The 22,279-nt window shown below is 40.3% G+C and overlaps 1 protein-coding gene across 3 annotated transcripts in view; it reads right to left on the reverse strand.

The window, feature by feature from the left end:
- The window catches only part of BTBD7 (BTB domain containing 7), a 55,627-nt gene that overhangs the window by 6,411 nt on the left and 26,937 nt on the right, over positions 1-22,279 (reverse strand). For 2 of the 3 annotated variants that reach the window (XM_057370633.1, XM_057370635.1), the window contains exons 4-11: positions 11,584-11,792; positions 10,150-10,225; positions 7,686-7,846; positions 7,218-7,361; positions 6,877-6,990; positions 5,183-5,372; positions 1,669-1,847; positions 598-1,026 (exon numbers count right to left, since the gene is read on the reverse strand). In XM_057370633.1, coding sequence (XP_057226616.1) covers positions 598-1,026; positions 1,669-1,847; positions 5,183-5,372; positions 6,877-6,990; positions 7,218-7,361; positions 7,686-7,846; positions 10,150-10,225; positions 11,584-11,792 — 1,502 coding nt within the window. The remainder of the gene's footprint in view (positions 1-597; positions 1,027-1,668; positions 1,848-5,182; positions 5,373-6,876; positions 6,991-7,217; positions 7,362-7,685; positions 7,847-10,149; positions 10,226-11,583; positions 11,793-22,279) is intronic. The other variant, XM_057370636.1, reaches the window with a different exon arrangement.

Consider the following 22,279-nt stretch of genomic DNA (forward strand, 5'->3'; position numbering starts at 1 on the left):
ATCACAGTTACAATTTCCTCAAGAGGGGAAGAGGAGGGGAACGAACTGATCTCTTCYCTGTGGTGACTGTGACAGGACTGAGGGAGTGGCCTGAAGTTGTGTCAGGGGAGGTTTAGGTTGGATGCTAGAAAAAGGTTCTTCACCCAGAGGATGGCTGGGCACTGAACAGGCTCCTCAGGGAAATGGTCACAGCACCAAGCCTGACAGAGTTCAAGAAGAGTTTGGACAATGCTCTCTGGCACATGGTGTGACTCTTGAAGTGYCCTGTTCAGGGCCAGGAGTTGGATTTTTATGATCCCTGTGGATCTCTTCTAACTCAGRATATTCTCTATGATATCAGAAGATTCATGAGTGCCATTTGCCCCTCCAGTAATGCTCCTGCCCCTGGAACATTCCTCCTCCCAGGGATTAGGGCATGCCTTTGGGATAGAAAATGCTGACAGACAGTTAAGTACAAAAACCTTCTTGTAACCAAAAAAGATGCTCTTTTATTTAACCAAACCAAGTTACTTCATCACAAGAATTCTCTCCAGACCCTTCTATGAGGTACTTTGAAAGGTGAGAAATAAAGAAGAGAGGAGAAATGACAACACTCACTACTTGTTTCTCAGCTGCCATCACTGCTGCTGCTGCTGCCACTGTTTGCCGCCCCAGAGCCGTGGTGTTGGTGCAGTCGGGAGGTGCTGCTTTGACGCTGGGCAGGTAGACAGGCGGCGCAGCTTTGGGAGCGCTCCGGGAGTGGAACAGCGAGTGATTGCATGGGTAGGAAAAGGAACGGGAGGGGTGTTGACTTGGCACCCTTTGTTTCCAGCCCACTTTGAACTGGTTATGAATAGGAGTTGCTGGTGGATGGTATGGAGGTGGAGGAGGGGGCAATGGTGGATGGAAGGCCACGAAAGAGTCCAGTTCTGTAAACATGGTTTCTGCAGTGGGTGTGCTGTTAATGCGACATCGTCCAGACTGTCTCACTGTCAAAAGTGGGCTTTCATCCCCAAATCGCTCATCAGGAAAGAATTTGTGAGGATTCTGCAAAGGAAAAAAAACCAGCATGTAACAAGATAAAGAAGGAAGCCATCTAGAAAAATCTCCCAAACTAACACTCTCAGAAACATGCTAGTACTGTAACTGCCTGGTTGGACTACCTACAAGCTTGCCAACACTCAAGATGACTACAGATACCATGCAAAATAGATTGGATTTTTTTAAAATACAACAAGAAGCATCAGATTCACTGTAAGTTGACTAACAAATGCATTCGCTTTAGCACCAGCGTAGAAACAGAAGTGGGATTTTCAGTTTCCCAGTCTGACAAGAACTGTGCAGCCCTACAGTATTAGTTATCAYTTTTTCTCCTCTCTGATTTAACAATAAATAATGATCTAGGTTTCAAGTTATGGTTCTACTGTTCTCCCTTTTTAGCAGTTTTATTTTGCCTCCAAAATCCATGTCAATAGGGGCCTCTTGAAGGGCAATGACTCTTGAGAAAACTATTTATACATTGCACTTACATGTTTATAAAATCATATAYGCCAAATGCAACTGGTGCTTGCACCTGCACAGTCACGCAGGCATTTCAAAGCACTTGTGCACCTGCACGTGCACACAGCAAGTGCTCCTATTGCGGAGTACACAAGACCCTTCATGGTCTTAAACAGCCCTTCTTCATACCTGCAGAAGCTCAGCAGCAGCATCAGAAAGCCCAAATTCCCTCAGCACACGGATCTGGATCTCGTAACTGACCGTGGCACCTTCCCCACAGTTCAGAGCGTAGGCTCTCTGCACCTGCTCCGTGTGGCGCAGCTCCTGCAGCCGCTTGATCATCTCTTTCACAACCAGGAGACTGGGAACTGGAGGGATAACGGAGAATGGGGTAGAGATAAGAGAGATTCCTTTTTTCAMCTCTGTGGCAGTAAATTTGATTGTAATGGTTAGATTTATTCTGAAGGAATATTCTAGCATCAGGCTGCCTTGGCTTTTTTATCATTAGGAAGCATTCTGCCAACAACTGTTCAGCTTACACATGTTCCAYGGAGCATCACTACCCACATGGGATAACACACATCATACAAATGATAAAAACATACACCACCTCCCTAGCTTATGCTAGAGCGAGGCACAAATAGAGYGTTCTTTGTAAACCCTTTTTGATGCAGGAATTCCATGATTTGAGGTGGGGACAGGGTATCTGAAATAACAACTGAATGTTTCCCTCATGAATTGCACAGGCCAAGAATTCACTGATTTTTTTGGCACACACTTCATACTTCTAACGCAGTTCTATAATCATAAGATCATAACATCAGTATGTAACTAGAGAAAGAGCATTTTACAAAAGTTACACAACTGTAAGCCAACATTGTTTTATACAGTCATATTGAAATAATTTTTAAAAAACCATTCCAAAAGAAAGCCATGTATAATTTTGGGTATTTATCCTGTTGCAAAACTTTTTCATGCCACTTCTTATTATTGTTTGATGATGAATGATATTTCTCTGTGACGTTTCTGTCCTAAGGAAAGTGTGCATATAACAGAGAAGRCAAATCCAGATCTCTGATTGTGTAAGTCCTGGCATTTGATCCTTTACTAGCTTTACAAGTGTTACATATTACTATGACCAGATGTCCATAATGAAAGCTCATAAAAAATAAACAGACCATACAGYAAGAAGAGTGTGAAAAGACATTTGCATAAAAAGGAAGGAGAAAACCCAACACCACACAACTACAATTGGTCCCAATTCCACAAAGTTTATGTTGGTACAWGAAGGATAATTATAAGTAGTGCAAAGTATTCCTCTGACTCAGTGGAGTTCCTGTACTGGGAGAGGAGGGAAGGAACCCATTCTAACSAGTCTTCAAGGCTTGTAAGTAATCCTTGCGTGCTACTCTCCACACATTTAAATTCTTCTGAAAAATCCTGGTTTAGCAGCCAGATGTTTAGCTACAGTCAGCATTTTGCYAATACTTAAAAAACAGGATTTAAGAGAAGTCAGAAGCAGTTCTCCAAACTAGTAGGCATAAAAATGATATAAGGTTTTCATTAAAAAGTGCTGTGTTCTCAAACCCTGGATTGTTTCTGGTTTTGTTTGGTTTATTACTACTATTCATGTGAAACACATGGAAGAAAGATTATGTATATAAAAAATAYAATTCTCTGAGTTGTAAGATTTTTCATTCAAACTGAAACTGGAAAACATGCAAGGAAAACCAACCACTTGCAGAGTCTGGCCTCAAATTAGAACAGGCTTCAGCAGAGGCTGAATTCATTTTACAAAAGTCCTGCAGAAAGAGCACTAAGACACACTGCCAGCAGGTTTGTGCAAACACAGTCCTCAGGCAATGGGTGCAAGGAGATGCAGGGACAGATGGAGAACAGCAGAGCTGGGAAGCACCCCCTGTTCTGAGCCCAGCCCAAGGGCCATGGAGGTGATGCTGCCCAGCTCACCCCCTGGCACTTCCTGTGCTYCATCTATGCTCCAGGATGTATTCCTGAACAAGTTAAAGGCTTGGGACARCCTTTAATCTTCTCAAATTAACAGGGTCCCATCTGCCCATTCTAGCAGAAAGGCATTGGCAAAACAATCAATTCTTTTGCTTAATTACAGGAGTAAACAAAGCAGACAGTTGCCAGGACACGATTCCTGCACTCCARCTGCTGGCCAGGCTCAGAGCTCATATCTATGCTCAAATCAAAATCAAATAATACCTACCTATTAAACTGTACAGAACCAAGCTGCAGTGGAATTTCAGATCGGTCAAGATGTCTCATACTCACCAACAGATACAGCTTTTTGAGAACATGAGAACTTTTGCTAAACATTGAAGACATCTGAGAACTTGTTGCCTTTTTTAACTTCTTCGGAAATTAAAGTCGAGCAAAGTGTTATCAAAGTCCTATCTTATAATGAAATACTTATATTCAATTCATTGTAAGTATATTTATGCTTTTCAGGGCAGGGAAGTCCAAGTACTATAAAGCAATGCTGAGATGCCATAGTTTTGCTAACAGCTTCAAGTTTCTAAACAAACAATTGGTACTTTGATCAAATTTTTCAAACAGAAGTTTTCAGAAGCTTCTTTTAGGCTTTATCAAGTCTCTTCTTAGACCACAAGAAGCAAACAGATCAAAGCCATTCTACAAATTTTCCTAGAAAGTTTATAACTAAACAGTGTTTCAAATCTTCCTAACACCTCAAATTAAATTCTCTTGAAGCAATTTCAATCCGTTACTTTTGTTCCAGCTCTACCATTTGTAAGAATAGTTTATCTACTTCCTTTCAACACAGTTGACTGAAGAGAGACMATTGATACACAAAGAGCTTATAAAATGGGGAATGCCATAGGCATGTTTTCCATTTCCTTAACTGAATTAAAAGTTAATCTTGGTAATTTAGCTATCTTCAAAACACCCACTGACCCTTCCAACCTGTCATCAGTTGTGAGTGTTGCCAGTGTATTCTCTATGCACATCTAGTATTAAGGGGACAGGGGAAAGTGGGAAAGGGCCAAATTCTTTAGGGACCCCACCAGATACATCCTTCCAGCCTGACACCAAAAGATCATATGCATAATTGACAAAATACATTTAGCATATATTTTCCTGGCTTGTCTATGGGGAATGTCACACCAATCTCCTGAAGTCAAGAGAGGCCGTATTTACTTAAGCCTATAAAAATGTACTCTGACACACTTTTCCACAAGGAATTAAGTTGGTTTGACTTCAAAGCTGAAATGGATTTGGTAAATAGAAGTAAATGTGTTTTGAGTGCCTACTTCCAATACTGTTCTGGCATACTGAGTTCAGCTGATTTCCTTACAAATTATGTTCTCTGACTTTYGATTTTTAAAAGAAATTTTTCAGACTCACAGACCTTACCTATATTGGACAACTGGTTGTAGAAAAMTGAGATCCCTGTAGAAAATTCTGAGAATAGAGAGCCAGGCTCCAGCAAGTGTTCTACCCTGTTTAACCAATCTAAGAGTTTTGTTTTCTGACTAGTTACTATGCCATCCAAAACCAGTTAATGCCTTTATGATAGATCAAAACAAAAGGACTACTCCTGGTGCAGTACTTCTCTCCGAGAAATGATGAAGTTCAGTAACTGACACTCAGTCCCCCAGGCCCAAGCTGCCATGCACTTGGGGWGATTACTCAGCACAGGAAGCGAGCAGCAGCTTACCTGGGATCTCATTGGCTATAACTGAGGGAGGACTGGTCTGGTTAGTGCTGACTTGCTGGTGGGTGATGACATGGCAGCACTGGGGCACCGCGTTGTTCACCATGTACAGCGTGTCGGGCACGTTGGACATTCGCACCATCCGCAGGCGAACGAGGTCCGTTTGCTCCACCATCATCTCGTCCAGCACCGACTGCAACGACAGCCACCAGAGCCTCGTGAAGGCACTGCACACACCCCACAGCACCTGCTGCAAGCACAGCCCCAGCCACACCAGTCTAGCCAAGTCTACACCAYAGGAACTTTGTCAAGTCACAAACAACACCTGGCTTTTCCTCAGCATTTTCTATTTCATTTTCTGGTCATGATCATAGCTTGAGAGTTTCAGAGCTAAGAGCAGGCAGGAGAATAGTTTGGGAAGGTTGCTTCGTTTATTTTAACCAGAACTGACCTTCTAGAGGCCAGACACTCTGAACTTAGACAATTACTGCCTATGAGTCTCAASTGTGCCACTGAGTAGAAGGCACTGGCCTGAAAATGAAACATGTTTCCTTTAGACACCTTAGACAACAAGAAAGGATTTATGCCTACCCTGTRAAGATTCTTACTTAATGCCAAATGAATTTGTTTCAAAAAATGGGAGACTAGCAGGGGAGTTAAAAAAATAGCAGAAATCACTCATTCACAGTTTTTTCATTTTACAATAATTAAACTATCAACAGGAGCAGTAAAGTTACCAGAGACTAAGTATGAGAGTCCTCCCTCTAAGGTTAAAAAGCCAATAATGCTTATAAAAATATTAACAGCATAACAGRAAACCAATACTATCAAATAGGAAGCCTGAAATGGGTGTGGGAGGTGGGGGGGTGTTATAATGCACTTTTTACTTTGGATAACTATTAAAGACCCCTATAGTATATACCTGAAAACTAAGAGTCAAAGCTTTTATCACATTTTTGTTAGTTTTAGCAATCCAAGACACAAAGGTAACATTAGAACCAGTTAGTCTACATTTGCTCTTTTTGCATCACTTGGTGTCCACGAACCACCATGCCCAAAATGCAAAGTAGTTTTATTTCTTCCCTTCCCTTACAGAGGACATCAACAACAACTCATACCTTTAGAAAACATTTTCTCTCTTAGGCACAGGGCAAAAGCTCCCAATTCATCAGAGCACTGYTCAGAGTCTGTAGGTGATGTGGATGTACACAGCTTCACCTAACTCTTGTTGTGCTGTACCTGCACTGCTGGGACTCATAAGCACTCAGCTTAAGACAGAGCTAGCCGAAGTGGTGGCATTAGTCAGTGACACAAAAGGCTCTCATTCTGTCAAACAGAATGTGGCACATTTCTGCCCCACACAGCAGTATCTCCACCCTGCCACCAAACGCCACCACCAGAGATGCTACAAGATCTTCAGCTTGACAGTGCTCATGCAAGAAATTAAATAGGGCAGCGACTGCCTGAGARGGAAACAAAGGACTTCATTCAAATTGGATACAGGATATTTATTCCATTTTGGGTAAGATCACAAGATTTTGGGGTATGTTGTGATTCAAACAAGAAGATGAAATATCAGAGTCCTCTGCCTAGTGGAATAGCAGTTCTTCACCCAGCTCCGGTGGGAGCTGGGGAGCCTGAAAGAGCTGGCACCAAGGTTGCTGAGTAGCTGCAGACTGGGACTCTGAGGCTCTCACCTTGCCATCCGCCTGCCAGGAGGGCCGCCGAGGAGCTGGGCCGGCAAACTGGCTGGAAACCGGGGAGGTTTCCCTCAGAACGCTGCTTTGTTTCCGGTGAAATTTCATCAAGATCTGTCTCGCAAACATTTTAATTTCGACAAAAAAAATTTTGTTGAAATTTTTCTGACCAGTTCTAGAGACTTGAGCCTGATGATCAATCTTGTAAGTCTTGTTAAATTGAAAAKGTTAGTATTTAGGCCAGTACATGTAAAGAGACAGAAAACATACCAAAATCTTTCCCTGTTTACAGAACCCCCTGATGAATCCAATCTGAAACAGTCAAGTGTCGCTGATATTACCTTAGCCTCCTCCACATACGGTGAGAACAGTCTTGGCCGCACATATATTCCAGCATTTTTTTGCCGCAGCCAGGCATTTGACTTTCCACCTTCTGATGTTGGCAGCATGTCTGAAGGGGGAGTACTAATCAGGCCTCTCTTCATCTTTAAAAATCAAGAAACAATTTTACAGTTTTTAAAATATTAAGATGGTAAAAACTTGCAATAAAAGCATTTTTTTACATGGAATCCTCAAACCAAATCCTCAAACCTGATTTTTCTTTAGCCTTTTGATAGATTTAAAGAACATAAAATCTAACCAGAAAAAGAGTGTTATACATATATTACTCTCAATGATAACATTTTAGAAGTTAATCCTTAAATCAACCTACAAAACCACATCCACCAAAGCAAAAAACACCCCACACCTGAACACTGTAACATGTGAAGTACAAAGAACTCAGAGATGGTATGAGACTACCGACTTACTGCATCACTCAGTACTTCACTATTCATGGGTAAGATGTGCTCAATGCGGACAAAAGGTAAAAGTGGAGACAGGATCTCCCTCAGCTCTTCAATGTCAAGATCTCTCCTCTTCACACCTCTTTTATTCACACTGTGAGCAGTACCACTGAGCAAATTAGGCTCTGTAGGAAGGAACAAGAAATGCCAAGTTTACATCAGAAAGTTTAAAGAGGATAGTGGGAGGTACAGGGCTTACAGGAAGTTATAGAAAAGGAAAGAAAATACTGATTTTAAATCAATAGCACTCATCAGCATTGTTCCATAAAACTAACGACTGGATGTGGCACTTAGTGCTATGGTCTGGTTGACAAGGTGGTGATTKGACAAATGTTGGAGTCCATGATCCTGGAGGTCTTTTCCAACCTAAATGATTCTGTAATTCTGTTTCATGCCTTAAAACCTGACATGAAGCATCCACAGAGACAGGTTCAATTTATATGAACACAGGCCATTTGCACAGCTGCCAGTTTCAGAATGTACGCCAGGCAAAAAATACAAACATAGCATTTGGGGTAAACAATTGGAAAGCTCTATCAAGAGCTGYGCTACGAAAGCATTTGTACCTCCCTGCTAGCAGTTTCCTTAAGAACTCTCTTTTGTAGCTCCTCTCCCTTTGAAAGTTTTCAAAGACACTTTCCACAAACTAAGGTCTAAAGAATAATCTAGGATACATTATTCTAGCTTCCTTGTGTAACCCACCTTAGTAACATGACATCAAACTTAWTCAAATTGCTCTCATGGTCACAGGATATTTATTTGTGCCAGGAGTGGATATTTTCCTGGAGATGGCAAGATGCCCAAGTACYCTCATGTGTATTTTAGGTATTGTGCCCAACCCGAATTTCAATAGYTTCCCTCTTTGAGGAAACCATCAAACACACCCACCCCACCCTCCCTTGGTACATGCAGCTCAAGTTTTGGCCAGAGCTCATTACATTCTCTAATGCTTTGTGGCATTTCAGTGACAAAATCACACATTCAAGCCGCAAAATCAGAAGTGTCACTAAGAAATTTAGATGAAATTACTAGACTAAATCTGGCCCTAATCTGACAGAATTTGGCATCGCTGTTATTTCTGCTTTTGCTTATTGTGTTATCTGATGATCCCAGATAAGRGAAGTGAGCTCTTTACTTGATGAATGCCAGAGCAAGAAACTGTGCAGTGATCCCAAAGGAGCAGCTTCTGCCCCATCCAGGTCTGTTACTGTTTAACGAGCTCTAATATGTTCCAGTGCGCCCAGGACAGACACTCKGAAAATCTTGTTTTAGAAACAGGTTAATACTTACTCAGGTCACTAGAAGCACATCTTTTAACTTTTTGTTGCACTTCATAAAGCACATCCATGACAAAGCAGTTGTATYGCAAGCAGTAACAGTGAGTTTCAACAGCATGGCTAGCCCTCCCAAGACAGCAGTCACACCAGTACTGCTCTGTTGTCTGAATTCTGGCAGTTTCTTCCCTTTCTGTTCCTCTCGCGGCACTGTGTGATTGACACTTCATAGTGTGGATGATCTACAATTTCCTTGCATTTGTTATTTGGGAAATACATACTTTTAACCTACTCCCCATATCCAACACGTGAGATTGCCCCTGAAGTCATCACTGTAGCAGTAATRTGTATCTAGGCTCATAAAAATACATTTACATCTCCTTTAGGCAAAACATTGGGGCCACTTGTTGACCTGTTTCTCACTACCGCAGATTCCTGTGAGAGAGACACACTCAAACTGAAGTGAGAGCCTGACACAGTAAACTAAGAGTAAGACTACTATGAGAAGCCTGCGTAAGAAGATATTGCAAAGATTTTTAATTTGATGAATTAGTTACAAGAAAAATAATTCTGAGACAACAGGAAACCATCCAGACTTCAAAATCAGACAATCACAGAGGTTGAAAGGAGTTCTAGAAATTTGGTTCAGTAACAACCAATACCCTCTTCTCAACCTCCCCATGTAAGGTACAGCACATTGCCCATCTTTGCATCCAACTGGGATGTGAATACCTCCCAGGATGGAGATCCCACAACTATTCTGTGCAACCTGTCCTAATGTGTGATCATCTTCACAGTTTCTTCACAGTATTTCAGTTAATGCCTCACTGCCTCGGATCTTGTCCCGGGTGCCAAGAGAAGAGTGCTGCTCCATTTTCTTTGCTTCCTCCCATTAGATATTTATAGATTTCGCTAAGATCCCCTCTACATATTTTCTTCTTCAGGCTAAACAAGCCCATCTCCATCAGAATGCTGTGTTCTCATTTTTTAGATAACAAAACCTCTAAAGAAAGCAAGAATGTATAGTTTTGACTATGCTAAGAACAAAGTAGATTGAATTTCCCTAAGTTACAGATGACTCACAAAACAGAACTTCTATAAATTCTGGTTTTGATTTATTTGGTTTAGTACTGTGTGGTTTAAAGAATCCTCACCTCGATCTGCTATCCTCTTCATCAGCTGGTGTTCTCCCCATTTAATCAGGTATTTGAGAATATCTTGTTCACTTGCCTGTAGAAAGAGAAAGTCAGTAATCTGTATATGCTTAGTTTAATGTCACATACACACACAGAAAAAAAACCAAACACACATCTTTTACAGCTCTAAAGAAACACAGTTGTACCAAAACATGAAGTACTTGCATTTTATGATCTGCTTACCACTTTCTCCTAATATTTTAAGCTGTAAAACTGTATATCACCACCATTATTTCTACATTCATATTACTTACTGAATCCCTAGGAAGAGAAAGAAGAGTGTTCTACAGAATAAAAAGTTTTATTTGGTATGGAAACTTACAGGTATTACATTTGAATTAYTACATATCATTAAAAGGGGCAGCTCTACCTCTGGTTGTTTTGAACTTTGGTTTTAAGATTATAAATTCAGCATCTGCCAGCCTGGAAAATGATGAAAATAATCAAACCCACTAAATTACAATCTATCTGAAAACAAAAATTTTCAGTAATACTATAAATGAAACAACTTTGCTTTGCTCTTAAACATGTGCTGRCCACTCAACATTCTAACAGAAAAAAATCAGGTACTGAAAATTTTAAATTTATCTATGTAATTTCTTAACAATTAGAGAAGGAAATCTAGTCATAATATACACTTCCATGGAAGATCAACAGCACTATTAACTGTAATTTCTGAAATATTTGAAGTAAACAAAACTTGAAAAAACCCTCACTTTTAATAGTCTCTAGCAATCAATCCTTTACAAAAACTAAGATTGAGATGAATGAAGTTTAAAAAAAAATCTAGCCATCTTTCAGATATAAAAGGGTGGTCATCATTATAGAGATATCTCCCTGAGAGAAATGGCAGCAAAAATCCAGAAGCTTTCTATTGGCCAGTATGGTTCTTTCTCCCTAAAACACAATCACTGAAGGCAWGTCCCCAGAAAAAAAATCTGCAATACTTATACAAGAAGGTATTTTTGTGTCTTTCCAGAAAAATAAATTGAGTCTTCTGAACTAGTTTATTAGCTCCCACTGCCCCAAATTAGTATGTGTATTGTTACAGCAAAACTACTCCCACCACGTAATTTTATAAATTCCTTAAACAGGCAAAGCAAATGTGAGGTTCAGAAATGCTTTGTTTAAAATAATTTGCATCCATTTATAAATGGATTAGACTTCTAAGCAAAGGCATATAYCACATTTGGGTTGTGTTAAAAGCTAAGAACAAAACAATTTTCTTAATCACAACTTCCATTTAAATTTTTTACATTTATAAAAGGAGCRCTTGGTGTGTACAAGTCCACTTCAGCCTACAATTTAAAATCAACTGTCACCAGCATTTCTAKTAATGGTGTAATACATCCTGCTTCAAGCAGGACCAGCTGTATTCTGCATTGGAGTTACCTGTAAATAGTCAGACTGAATAGCTGTGAGCAGGTGGTCCTTGCTGAGTTCATAGAAGACCTCAGAAGTCATGACCTGGGTAAACTCCTCACAGAGGAAATGTAGTGCTTGACGATGTACCCACTTGGAACCGTATGGCTGAGAGCTCCACTTCAGAATGGCAATTAAGGTGTCCAGTGAGATACTCTCAGCAATAATATCTTCACAGCCTAGGAAACAAGAGCAAAAATCAATGATGTTGTTACAGAGGCACTTTGATCCTGAAGGAATAATACWTGTGGCTAAATCTGTAATACAAGGGATTATACCACTCCCTGTGAGAGTAAAAACAGAAGTGCCCTATAGATCAAGGTTGAAAACTTTTATTTTGACTAAACAGTAGTTTTAATAGTGGTTTAGGATTCCAGCCATACAGTTATTTACCTTTTAAAGGCATCATGTCTGCTGGCATGCCTGGATGAACAACTGGAAAGCTAGTTCAACCTAACCAGAATTGCCTTTGATTATCTCAATGTTTAACAAATGTTAACACTGCAGATTCGAATTTGAGTCACTATTGTTTGCAGCAGATTCACAGAAACCTATGAACTGTAACAAAGTACATTTTTGCCTSTATCACTTTGCTCATGGACCCTCCTGAGACAGACAGAGAAGCAGAAACACACACTGTGACAGTGTTRGTACTCAGCTACTCCATACAGGATGAGGGCAGCAAAGCATCGTTTTTTGACTCGCAGAGAAGGCAGGAAGTGGACKGATGCTCCAGGCCACCACGATGGCCTCAGTGTCCAGCAAGGCACAGAGGGTGCCAGAACAGCGAGAACCTCCTCTGACAGGGAAGCAGAAGGGAGGCAGACTTACGGAGAGTCTGCTACAGTTTCTTCCTACACACTGCTTTAYTAAGGTCTACTCTTTCACAGGGTACAGGCCTTCTGAAGGAGACAGAGTTAGTTAAAACTCCTGAAGGGAAATAGAGCAGATTTGGAAGAAATGAGAGCTACTGTGGRAGAGCTTAAAACATGGGTACTTGGGGCTACTGAGTTAAGACAGATGATACCACAATGTTGATAACTTGAAGTTTCCAATAGCACTTTGTTGATTTCACTTGTACAACTGGTTTAGTACCAAAATAGTAATTTAAAGGAAAGAAATCCTCAGAATTATACATTCCAGTCTCAACACACGATAGCCACAAAATTACAACTGTGCTTAWGCCCATAAAAGATCCCCAGAGAGTTCAGAGCTACATGCCTACACAGCAATTTTACTTCTTATGCATCATCATTTTTCTCTCAGTTTTAAAGATTTCTAAAAAGAAAACTTTGTTATTAGGGATGTGTATCACATTACTGAGCTCTTAAAGTAAGCTGAGTGAGAAAGTGTTTAGCACAGTAATCTCAACCCTAGTCAAGACAAAAATAGGTCTCCTGATGCTACATTCTTGCRACAGATAAAACATAGTAGCAATAACTAATAAAAATAAAAGAAAAATGTTAGTTTTCTAAGCAGGACAGCATACAGAACAGTGCTCATTCCATTTCCATTGTAACTAATAATGTGAAAGATATGTTTGTAAGGAGTAGGTGGTAACAAGTGAACAAGCTTCTTCAAGTAGAAGGGAATCTGTCAAAGGAGCTACTACTTAGAAGTCAAGTCACTAATAGGGAAATTTAAACAGGAGGGTTAAGAAAGTAGTACAAAGCAACAGCTTMAACATGAAACAAGTTGTAAATTTACCTGTCCTATTAAACACACATACTTGTACCTAATTYTGTAACAACCCCCAAATAGGGTAACTGTAAGAACAATATTCTACCAATAAAATTTTCTAAGCTTTTCAGGAATATGTCTGAAWGCATACATAGCTTTGGAAACAACCTTTATTTAATTTCCAGAGCAATTTATGAGAATAATGTCTGTCCTCCCAACAGTAATGCGTTTTACCCCAGTTCATATTTAAACCAAACTTCCCTCAACAAGCAGCTGGATGATTTTTTTTTTTTTTTTCACATGCCTGATTCACCTGAGAAAAGTAAGAYTGAATGCAGCCATTGACAGAAGGGCTATCCAAAGCCACGTTTCTGGATGATGCAGCACATGCAGAATTACTCTGTGCATCCCCAGACAGACTCTCCATTTGCTTCTAACAAAGGGGCGAGTGTTGAGTCATGTTTTAACACAACTGCTTTGTCCTTCACAACTACTGAAATAATACTGGCACTTCTCAGAGCTACCTATTTCCATGAAGTTACATATTATCATTACTACTACTACTACTAAGAACAGATGCCTCATTATAGATATTGACCTCTAACCTGCAAAGCAAGCACTGGCCTAAACAGTGAACAGGCAGCAAAGATGGGTGGGAGGCACTTGGAACATCACTCCAGTCATCACTGGTACTGGCAAGAGCAGAGTACCTCTGTKGGTTGAGGTACACAGGTTAGTGAAACTACCCCCTCTAGATGAGAGAATTTTCCAGATTCCTAAAGGATAAAGTCTTAAAAAGTTCTGGTCAAGAATCTGAGCAACAGCCTTGAACAAACAAACAAGAAACAACTAAACCATCCAAAACCCAACCTATCATCAAAAAAAAGCTCAAAATACTTCAACATAGGTCAGAGACACGAGTAAATTAAGTCTGAAGCCTTCCACTACAGGATCCATTTTTACTCAAACAGCAAAGGGCTGACATTGCATTCAACTTTGCCACTGTCATCTTTCTTTTTGGGGCTCAAGAAAGGATGTTAGAGTTAGCAGCAAAGGAATTAGAGTTAGCAGCAAAACGTGGCCTGTGAATGAAAGCTAATGGTGACTAGCTGCAATTTGCTTAAAAGAGGAGTCTGACTCCCATGAATAAGAAACACAATCTGTTTGAAACAATTCTTTAGGGTCACCTGCACATTGCACTCTGCCTYCCCCTGCTAAATCCTAACACAACTTTTGGCATGCAATTACTCCACTTGCATGCAAGCTGACTTCAGCACAAACTGCATCTCCCTGAACTCTAAACATCACACACAAGGACTGCTCCATTTCAAGGGCAGTAAGTAAACTCACACACTGAAATTAGTCACCAGGAAATTCAAACTTAATGCTTAGTTTAATGCAAGACTTAACTCAAAATTAATGCCATTCTTAGTATTCCACCTGACATTTATTTTTGAAACAAAGGTGCCTGCCCCCTGAAAAGACATGAGAAATGCAGTTCTAAAGATCTGAGCAACACTGATTCACAGAAACAGTGCAACAGCTCAGTCTCAATTCCTYTGTCAAGTCCAATTATTGCACAACCATCATATGACAACAGGTGGAAAGCTCATTAAGGATGACTGGTAAATGAAACAGTCTTTTGCCCAAGTAATTTMAAAAATGGGTCTGAAGTGTGGGATTATTAAAAGTATTTCTTCGGAAGKATGCCTAAGGTAATAATGAAAGTGTTTTTTTAACTTCTAAATAAATTGGGGCAACCCAATTCTAGCTCTGGAAGGAATCCAATTTCTTYTCTTCTTTGGTAGAAGTTTTTTCTGCTTTAACAATCAGACATGTGGCAAAAAAAATAGCCATCTAATAGTCACAATATTGTTCTTCACAGTGAAAGTGAAAAAAAATAGAACTGTTTTGGGATGAAAACTGTTTTTTAATACTCAGGCAGCAACAGCCTTCCCAAAAGCCATCTGCAGTGTCCCGATGTGTCCCACAAGCTTCTGTGACCATTACTATCCTTCAGAGACTCAACCTGGAATCTAAAAAATTGTAAGGTAATGATCACATTTTGTGCAAATGATGCTATTCCACGCACTCCAATTGCAGGGTGCCAATAGACCCCTGCCTGCAATCAAGTCCTTCCTGCTTCCACAGTTCTCTCTCAAATGCAGCTCCACATCCTTCCAGACAGAAATAGCTTGAGCCCATGTTTAGCATTCTAGGTAGTGGCTTGGGATCAAGACAGAAGACAGATCTACTAAAGGCAAGTTAAGTGCCTTCAACAATCAGCAAAAGCGGCACTAAGCAGAGCTTATACTACAAAACTGTTAGCTTGATTTAACTCATTCTGTGTTGAAGACTTTACCCCTAAAGTTGTGCACACCAGTGGAGCCAAGGGAAAAAATGTAATAAGAGTTCATCCTAACACTAAACTGGAATCTAGAAGCTATTCAAAGTTTTCTTATACTTGTCACATTAGGAGAGACCATGCTGGCAATCAGGAATCATAGTTTTTTTAACTTACTGGCACACAGAGAACAGTTCAGATGTATGGCCTCCAGCTAGTCTGGATTCCAACATGTTTGAAAATTCCAGAGATGCTTCTCTCACCCATTCATGAGCATCCTTGCTGCTCTAACCAAGATTCTCACAGGAAGAAAAAAGGAAGACAACATTTGTCCAGCTTCTTTCCCACGTCCTATAGACCCAAAAGACCCAAAGCTGCAAATATACCCTGTAGTTGTTAAGGATTCCTTAGAGAGCAGCCCAAGCTCACAGGCTGTGGGAGCAGTCATAGAAGATAAACACACCACTTCCACAGTGGTATCAAACTAGATTTTCTTTTCACCACATCTCCTGCTCTTCTGTCATGCTGGTGCTTGGTGGCCACTCACTGAGCTATACAACTAATCTCCACCAATCCTGCTTCCAGCAACATCAGATCCCCAAGAGTGTAAACCCTACAGACAGCACAGGGAACATAAACAAGGAGACTACTGCAGGAGGAAGAGCAGCACTACAAATAAGTATGTGTCAGATTCAAGTGACCTTATACACTTAAGAGACATGGCAATTGGAATTTATGTTCTCCACAGCAGTACAAAAACAGTRCAAACAAGTAATGAGCAAGTAATGCGACTTAGTACAAACAGGAACTACCTTTTAAATTAGCTATCACAGAAGCGGCAACTCCAACAACCTCGACTTTCCTCTAACTGTATCGAGAACAGAGCATCTTGTTCAGCTTCCACCTTTTGGATGCAGGCACTTTGCTAGTCTATTTATGTTTATTGCCTCCTGGCAGCACTGTATTCTCTATCTTCAAGAAATGCAATAGGTTCCTAGCTTCTCAAAGTTTTGGTGCTTTTCAATTTCCTTCTGAAATTGTTTTTAAAAAAGATCTTTAAAAGCAAATTAAGTTGTTAGATAACTGATGCCAAGGCTGGAATTCGCAGGTACACTGTTTCCCACATTTTAGAACTCTGAAGCACACATGCTCTGGTTAGTGAAGGTGTAAAACTGTGAATGTTTTGCAGGAAAGAAAACAAGACCTCAGTACTGGAGATAAAGAAGCACTCAATGGGACAGCATAGTGGTCAAACACTGCTGAAGTCTGTAGCCAAATCTGGGATGTTTTCTGAGCTATTTTTAATCCCTCTACTGATTTTTCCAAGCACAAAAATTTAAAACATGTATGTATCCCCATTGTTGAAAGGCTGGATTCAAATACATCCACTATGGCATTGTTAATGTACATAATATTATAGTTGGCCTTATTCAAATACAAAACTGATGACTTCACAGCAGTTCAACTAACTGTTAAAGCAAAAATAAAATAGACTCTGAAGGTTAGGTCAAGCAGCATTTTGTGTTACTCTTAACCACTCTTCTTCAGGAAAAACTCTTGAGTTTTCCCAAATGCAATACAACGTATTATTCAGCTATTTGAAAGAATGAATTAAAGACCAGGCAAAAACTATGAAAAAATATTTCCATTTATGATACAGTTACAAAGCTGTTAAAGCTTCTAAGAAATTGACAGTTGGATTTTTTAAGTTGTAAGTTCAGTCAGAAAAATAAGGTAATCATTACATCTTTARAGTAATCAATATTGGTGGCACAAGCTCTCTAATGTTTTCTCTCCCAAAGATGAAAATGAATTTACTCTTCTGCTCCTGCCACAGGTAAAATGCATTAATTTAGGCAGCCTGAAATCTGCACCCATATCTGCATCCTAATCTTTCGCTTCTTGCATCCATTCAGTTGGTAATGGCCCTTGGCTGGCTTCAGGATTCCTTAGGCAGCACATCCAGCAGCACCAGCAGACAGCAAAGCTGATCCAGCTTAAACAGAAAACCACCACAGGTCAGAAACACAACACTACCAACTTAACCATAACAAACCAGAGGGAGAATTTCACAGGGGAACAACAGAGAGCTGAGGGAGGAAGAGCTGATGTTYAGAGGGACTGCCACCAACCACCACTGGTCAGTATTTAAGTCATGTACTTCCTAGAAGCTGGTGGCTGAAAGAAAAACCTGAAAACAGTGACCAGCACTGTTTCTCTGTAAATTATGACATTGCAAACAAATTTCACGTGCTCTGTTGCACAACCCCCTCAAATTCTTTACCCTTGCATATAACCTTGGAATGCAACTGCTATACTGGAAGATCCTTTCCACTTGCTGCTTTTACCTGTCTTCATAATGTAAAACTTAAGCAATCATTTCCAGCTTGAGTATAAGTGAATCATTACAATGAGATAACAGGTCAGATGAGCTTCTAYAGGTACACTGGTGGTAATGAAGACTAGGGAAAATGTGAGCCCTTTCCAGAAAGGAACTGAAAACTCAGTAAACTGGAATGTGGAGAAGGCTGAGGTGTTCAACTTTTTTACCTCAGTCTTCACCAGCAGGTGCTCCAGCCACGCCACCCCAGACACAGAAGCAGGGGCTGGGAGAGTGAAGAACTGCCCACTCTAGAAGATGAGGTTCAAGACCATCTAAAGAACCTGAAGATGCGCAGGTCCATGGGACCTGAGCAAACTGGTGGACAAGGTGGTTAAACCACTAATCATCACATCTGAGGAGTTGTGGCAGTCCAGTGAAGTCCCCACTGACTGGAAAAGGGGAAACATAACTCTCATTTAAAAAAAAAGAAATTAAAGAAAAAAGGAAAACCCAGGGAACTACAGGCCATTCAGTCTCACTTCTGTGCAAGGCAAGATCATGAAGCAGATCCTTYGGGAAACACCACCACCAAGCTGTGTGGCGCAGTCAATACGCTGGATAGATGGGATGCCACCCAGAGGGATCTTGACAGGCTTGAGAGGCTGGCCTCTGTGAACCTCATGGAATTTATCAAGGCCAAGTGCAAGGTCCAACTTGTGGGCTGGGGCAATCCCAGCACAAATACAGGCTGGGCAGAAAATGGATTGAAAGCAGCACTAAGGACTTGGGGGTCTTGGTGTATGAGAAGCTTGACATGACCCAGCAATGGGCACTTCAGCCCAGAGATCTTGTAGTACTTAAATACCTAAACGGGCTCAAGAAAATTGGAGAGAGACTGTTCATGAGGGCATGTAGAGATAAAGACATGGTGGAATGGCTTCAAACWGAAAGAGGGCAGGTTTAAATTAGATATTAGGAAAAAATCCTTTATGGTGAGGGTGGTGAGACTCTGAAACAGGTTACCCAGAGAAGCTGTGATGCCTCATCCCTGAGAGTGTTCAAGGCCAGGTTGGATGGGGCTCTGAGCAACCTGATATAGTGAAAGGTACCTGCCTACAGCAAGAGGCTGGAACAAAATCATCTTTTCAACTGGAAGGAACCTTCCAGTTGAAACCATTATTTGGTTCTGTGATTTATATTAATAGTTACTTAATTGCACACTATTTATTTCAAAGCTGCAAGTGCCAGACACCTTTGAGCATTCCCAGTGCACTGATACATTAGTGCAAGTGTGTCAGTTATCTCCCAATACATTTATGTGCATTTCATACTGCTACTATGGGATTCCTGGCATTTCAGTACTTCAGCCCTCCTAAGATCAAGAGTACTTTTGATGTCAGGCAATATCTGCATCTAGATCAAAGGCTGTGCTACAGAAATGGCTTTAAAATAAAGCTTCTAAGTTTTGATACTTGTCAAGAGTAAACTCAACATCTAAAATAAAAGCAAAGGAAAACAAAAAGTTTGCAATTGAGTTCATTTTTGGCAATCTTACTTTAGAAAACTTTTTTGAATCAGGTGACAGAAAATGTTTTCAGGCAAAACTATTTCATAAGGTCCTTGTATCCAAAAGCCTATCACAAAAACACTCTGTACCACCACTTCAAGTGAGACTATTCATGACAGTGGACAACAGAGCCAAGATGCAGTAAAGGATTCACATATGTAATATAGCTATGTAATAAAAATAATATGTCTGCAGTCAAACTTCCCTGCAATGGCAGAGCAGTACAGTAAGACTGGAAGTGGGGATTATTTTAACAACACATGATGAACAGGACTAGGGAACTTATCTGGTTTTAGTAACTGTGCTACAGGCAGAGCAAGGGATAAGTGACATTAAATTCAATCTTTGTGAGTCAATGTGTTAAAATGATTGCACCAGTACAGCTGACAGAGAGAAAAGGTAGCATGAAGACACAAAAACTGCAACAGAGGGCAGAAACAGGCATGCAGAGCAGAGAGACATTCCACTAAGGGATGTGTTCCAACCTCCTGAAGAGGACTCTGATCCTCCTAGCCTCTGTCAAAGCACTGAGGAGCTTCGTGTTTTGACAGAAACAACTACCAGAGCACCCCTAAGAGCAGTGTCAATCCTATTAGGTACAAATGGGTTTCAGTATGATCAGCTCTATTGACCAGATAAGCTTACTGATTAGTTCATTTATTTAGTTCACTCAAAGATCCATTTCAGTTTTTCTTGGAAGATAAATGATAATCCTCAGCTGAAACAAATCAAGATGAAGGTAGAGGAAATTCTAGATAAAGGTTGTCCTGCTTTACTTCGACAGTAAAAATTCATGGCACATACTCTCACTGTCTTCATCCTAGGGAAATTCTATTAGTTACAATAGGCAGAAAAAGGAGTATCACTGCATTAATAATGGGAAAATTTCCATGGAAATAGTCAAAGCTGAATCATCTGGTGAAACTGAAGAAAAATTACAACATCTGGATACTTAGAAAGCTCCCTGAAGACAAATCAAACTAAAATCTGTTGAAAATAAAAACAGCTGATCAGAAGCTTTAAAATACATCAACTTCACTTGACAGTCAGTTACAAAAACTCATGCAAAACTGAGTACAAGCGARAAAAATGAATTGGAAAGAGTATCCAGACTTAACATATAATAAGCCCAAAATATTTTCCAGGAAACCAGGGAGACAAGCCTTAGCAAGAATGTAATTGGCTAGCAAAAGTGAACTGAAACAAAAAACTTTAGCAGAGGGTGTGGAAATCCAGAGAAGAAACTTAAGACATCAGCTACTGTGAAAGCCAGCTGATGGGATCAGTCAGTACTTGGGCAAAACTGGGCACCTGCTGCACTACGGAGTGGAAAAACACTGTCAGAGGTCTGAGCTAAGAGATTTCAGGAGAACTGTCTGCTCAATGGCCTTCAACACCTACACAATGCTGGCTCTTCCAGCATCACTCTGTGGAATCAGAGAATGGAAGGGACACTACTGAAGTTAGCATCTCCCATCTACCTCATGTTAAGTAATATAATAAGTGAGGAAAAGGTGCTACAATTAAGCCCAAAACAAGACTAGTGGCCATGACTAAAGCACATCTTTTAGTGATCTGAGTCATGTGCAGGCATGTAGTTTTCCCTGACCAAATAAGCTTCCTTCTAATTTTGATTATAAGATTATACCAGAACAGTTCTTCCATGTCTGCACAGTACCAATGACCTAAACATGAACTCTGCAAATTAGGTATGAAACTATTAGATTCTGACTTCACTGGCATCTACAGAGCTTTTACTACTTTCTCCTGGAGCTAGGGAATTTTACCAATTTGTAAAATCTCAATTAGGTGAAGCTACCGTCTAGAATTTCAATAWCTGAAGGGGTGCCAAATCTGCATTTTCTAGTATCTGATAATTTAATAAATTTCAACACTTGCTGATTTTACTGCATTTCTCCCCTATGTATAACAGCCCTCCCCCTCAACCTCACTACTTCTGTGGTCAGAAAGGGATTTACTACAGAAAAAAGAAAACCTCTGAGTGAATCACTACATCTCTCTACCTCCTCCCTATGACTACCCCCAAAACACTACAGCTCCAGTTCATTCAGAGGGCAACCAAGCCTGCACTGCTGCACTCACTGGCTCCAGCCACCCAAGCGTGCTGCTGAGGTGCAAGCCCAGTGCAGCTCCTGTTGCTGCCTTTCTTTTTACTCTCCTAGAGGTAGTACTGGSGGGAAACTTGGAGGAAAAAGTTCAGATCCTCTTATTGCTGAGACTCATGGAATATATTGCAGAGCAGCACTGTTCTGTAGTGCATTAGTGAAAAGACTGCCCGTTTAGGACATGTTGATCGAAGTGTGCTCAATTTAAAGCAAGAAAAAACAAACCCAGCACCAAATAAATACTGAGAAGTGAGCTGATGTTTTATCACCATAGAAAATAAAAGCCATTTTTCTATTTATAAGTTTATGTAAGTTTCTTTTTGAAGTTTTCTGTCAGTGCTTTTCTGCTTTGATGTAACTGACACTGCTTCATCAGAGCACCTCCAGATCACAGTTGTTTCAGTCTAGGTTTCCAATCTGAGGAAAAGAATTGCACCCTATTCATTTATGAAACTGTGCATAATTATTCAGTGTCTTACTGAGGGTTTCATTTACCATTTAATTCCCTCATTACTACTCCCTGAGCATGTTAAATCATTTTAGCACTTTTATATATGTGCACGCACCAAAACTGAGAAACTCCATCACCTCTTTAATTTCAACCCATTTTTCTTATTTTCAGATGA

This window comes from Malurus melanocephalus, unplaced genomic scaffold (genome assembly GCF_030028575.1).
Source record: "Malurus melanocephalus ecotype Western Australia unplaced genomic scaffold, MMel_1.1 scaffold_129, whole genome shotgun sequence".
Lineage (NCBI taxonomy): Eukaryota > Metazoa > Chordata > Aves > Passeriformes > Maluridae > Malurus > Malurus melanocephalus.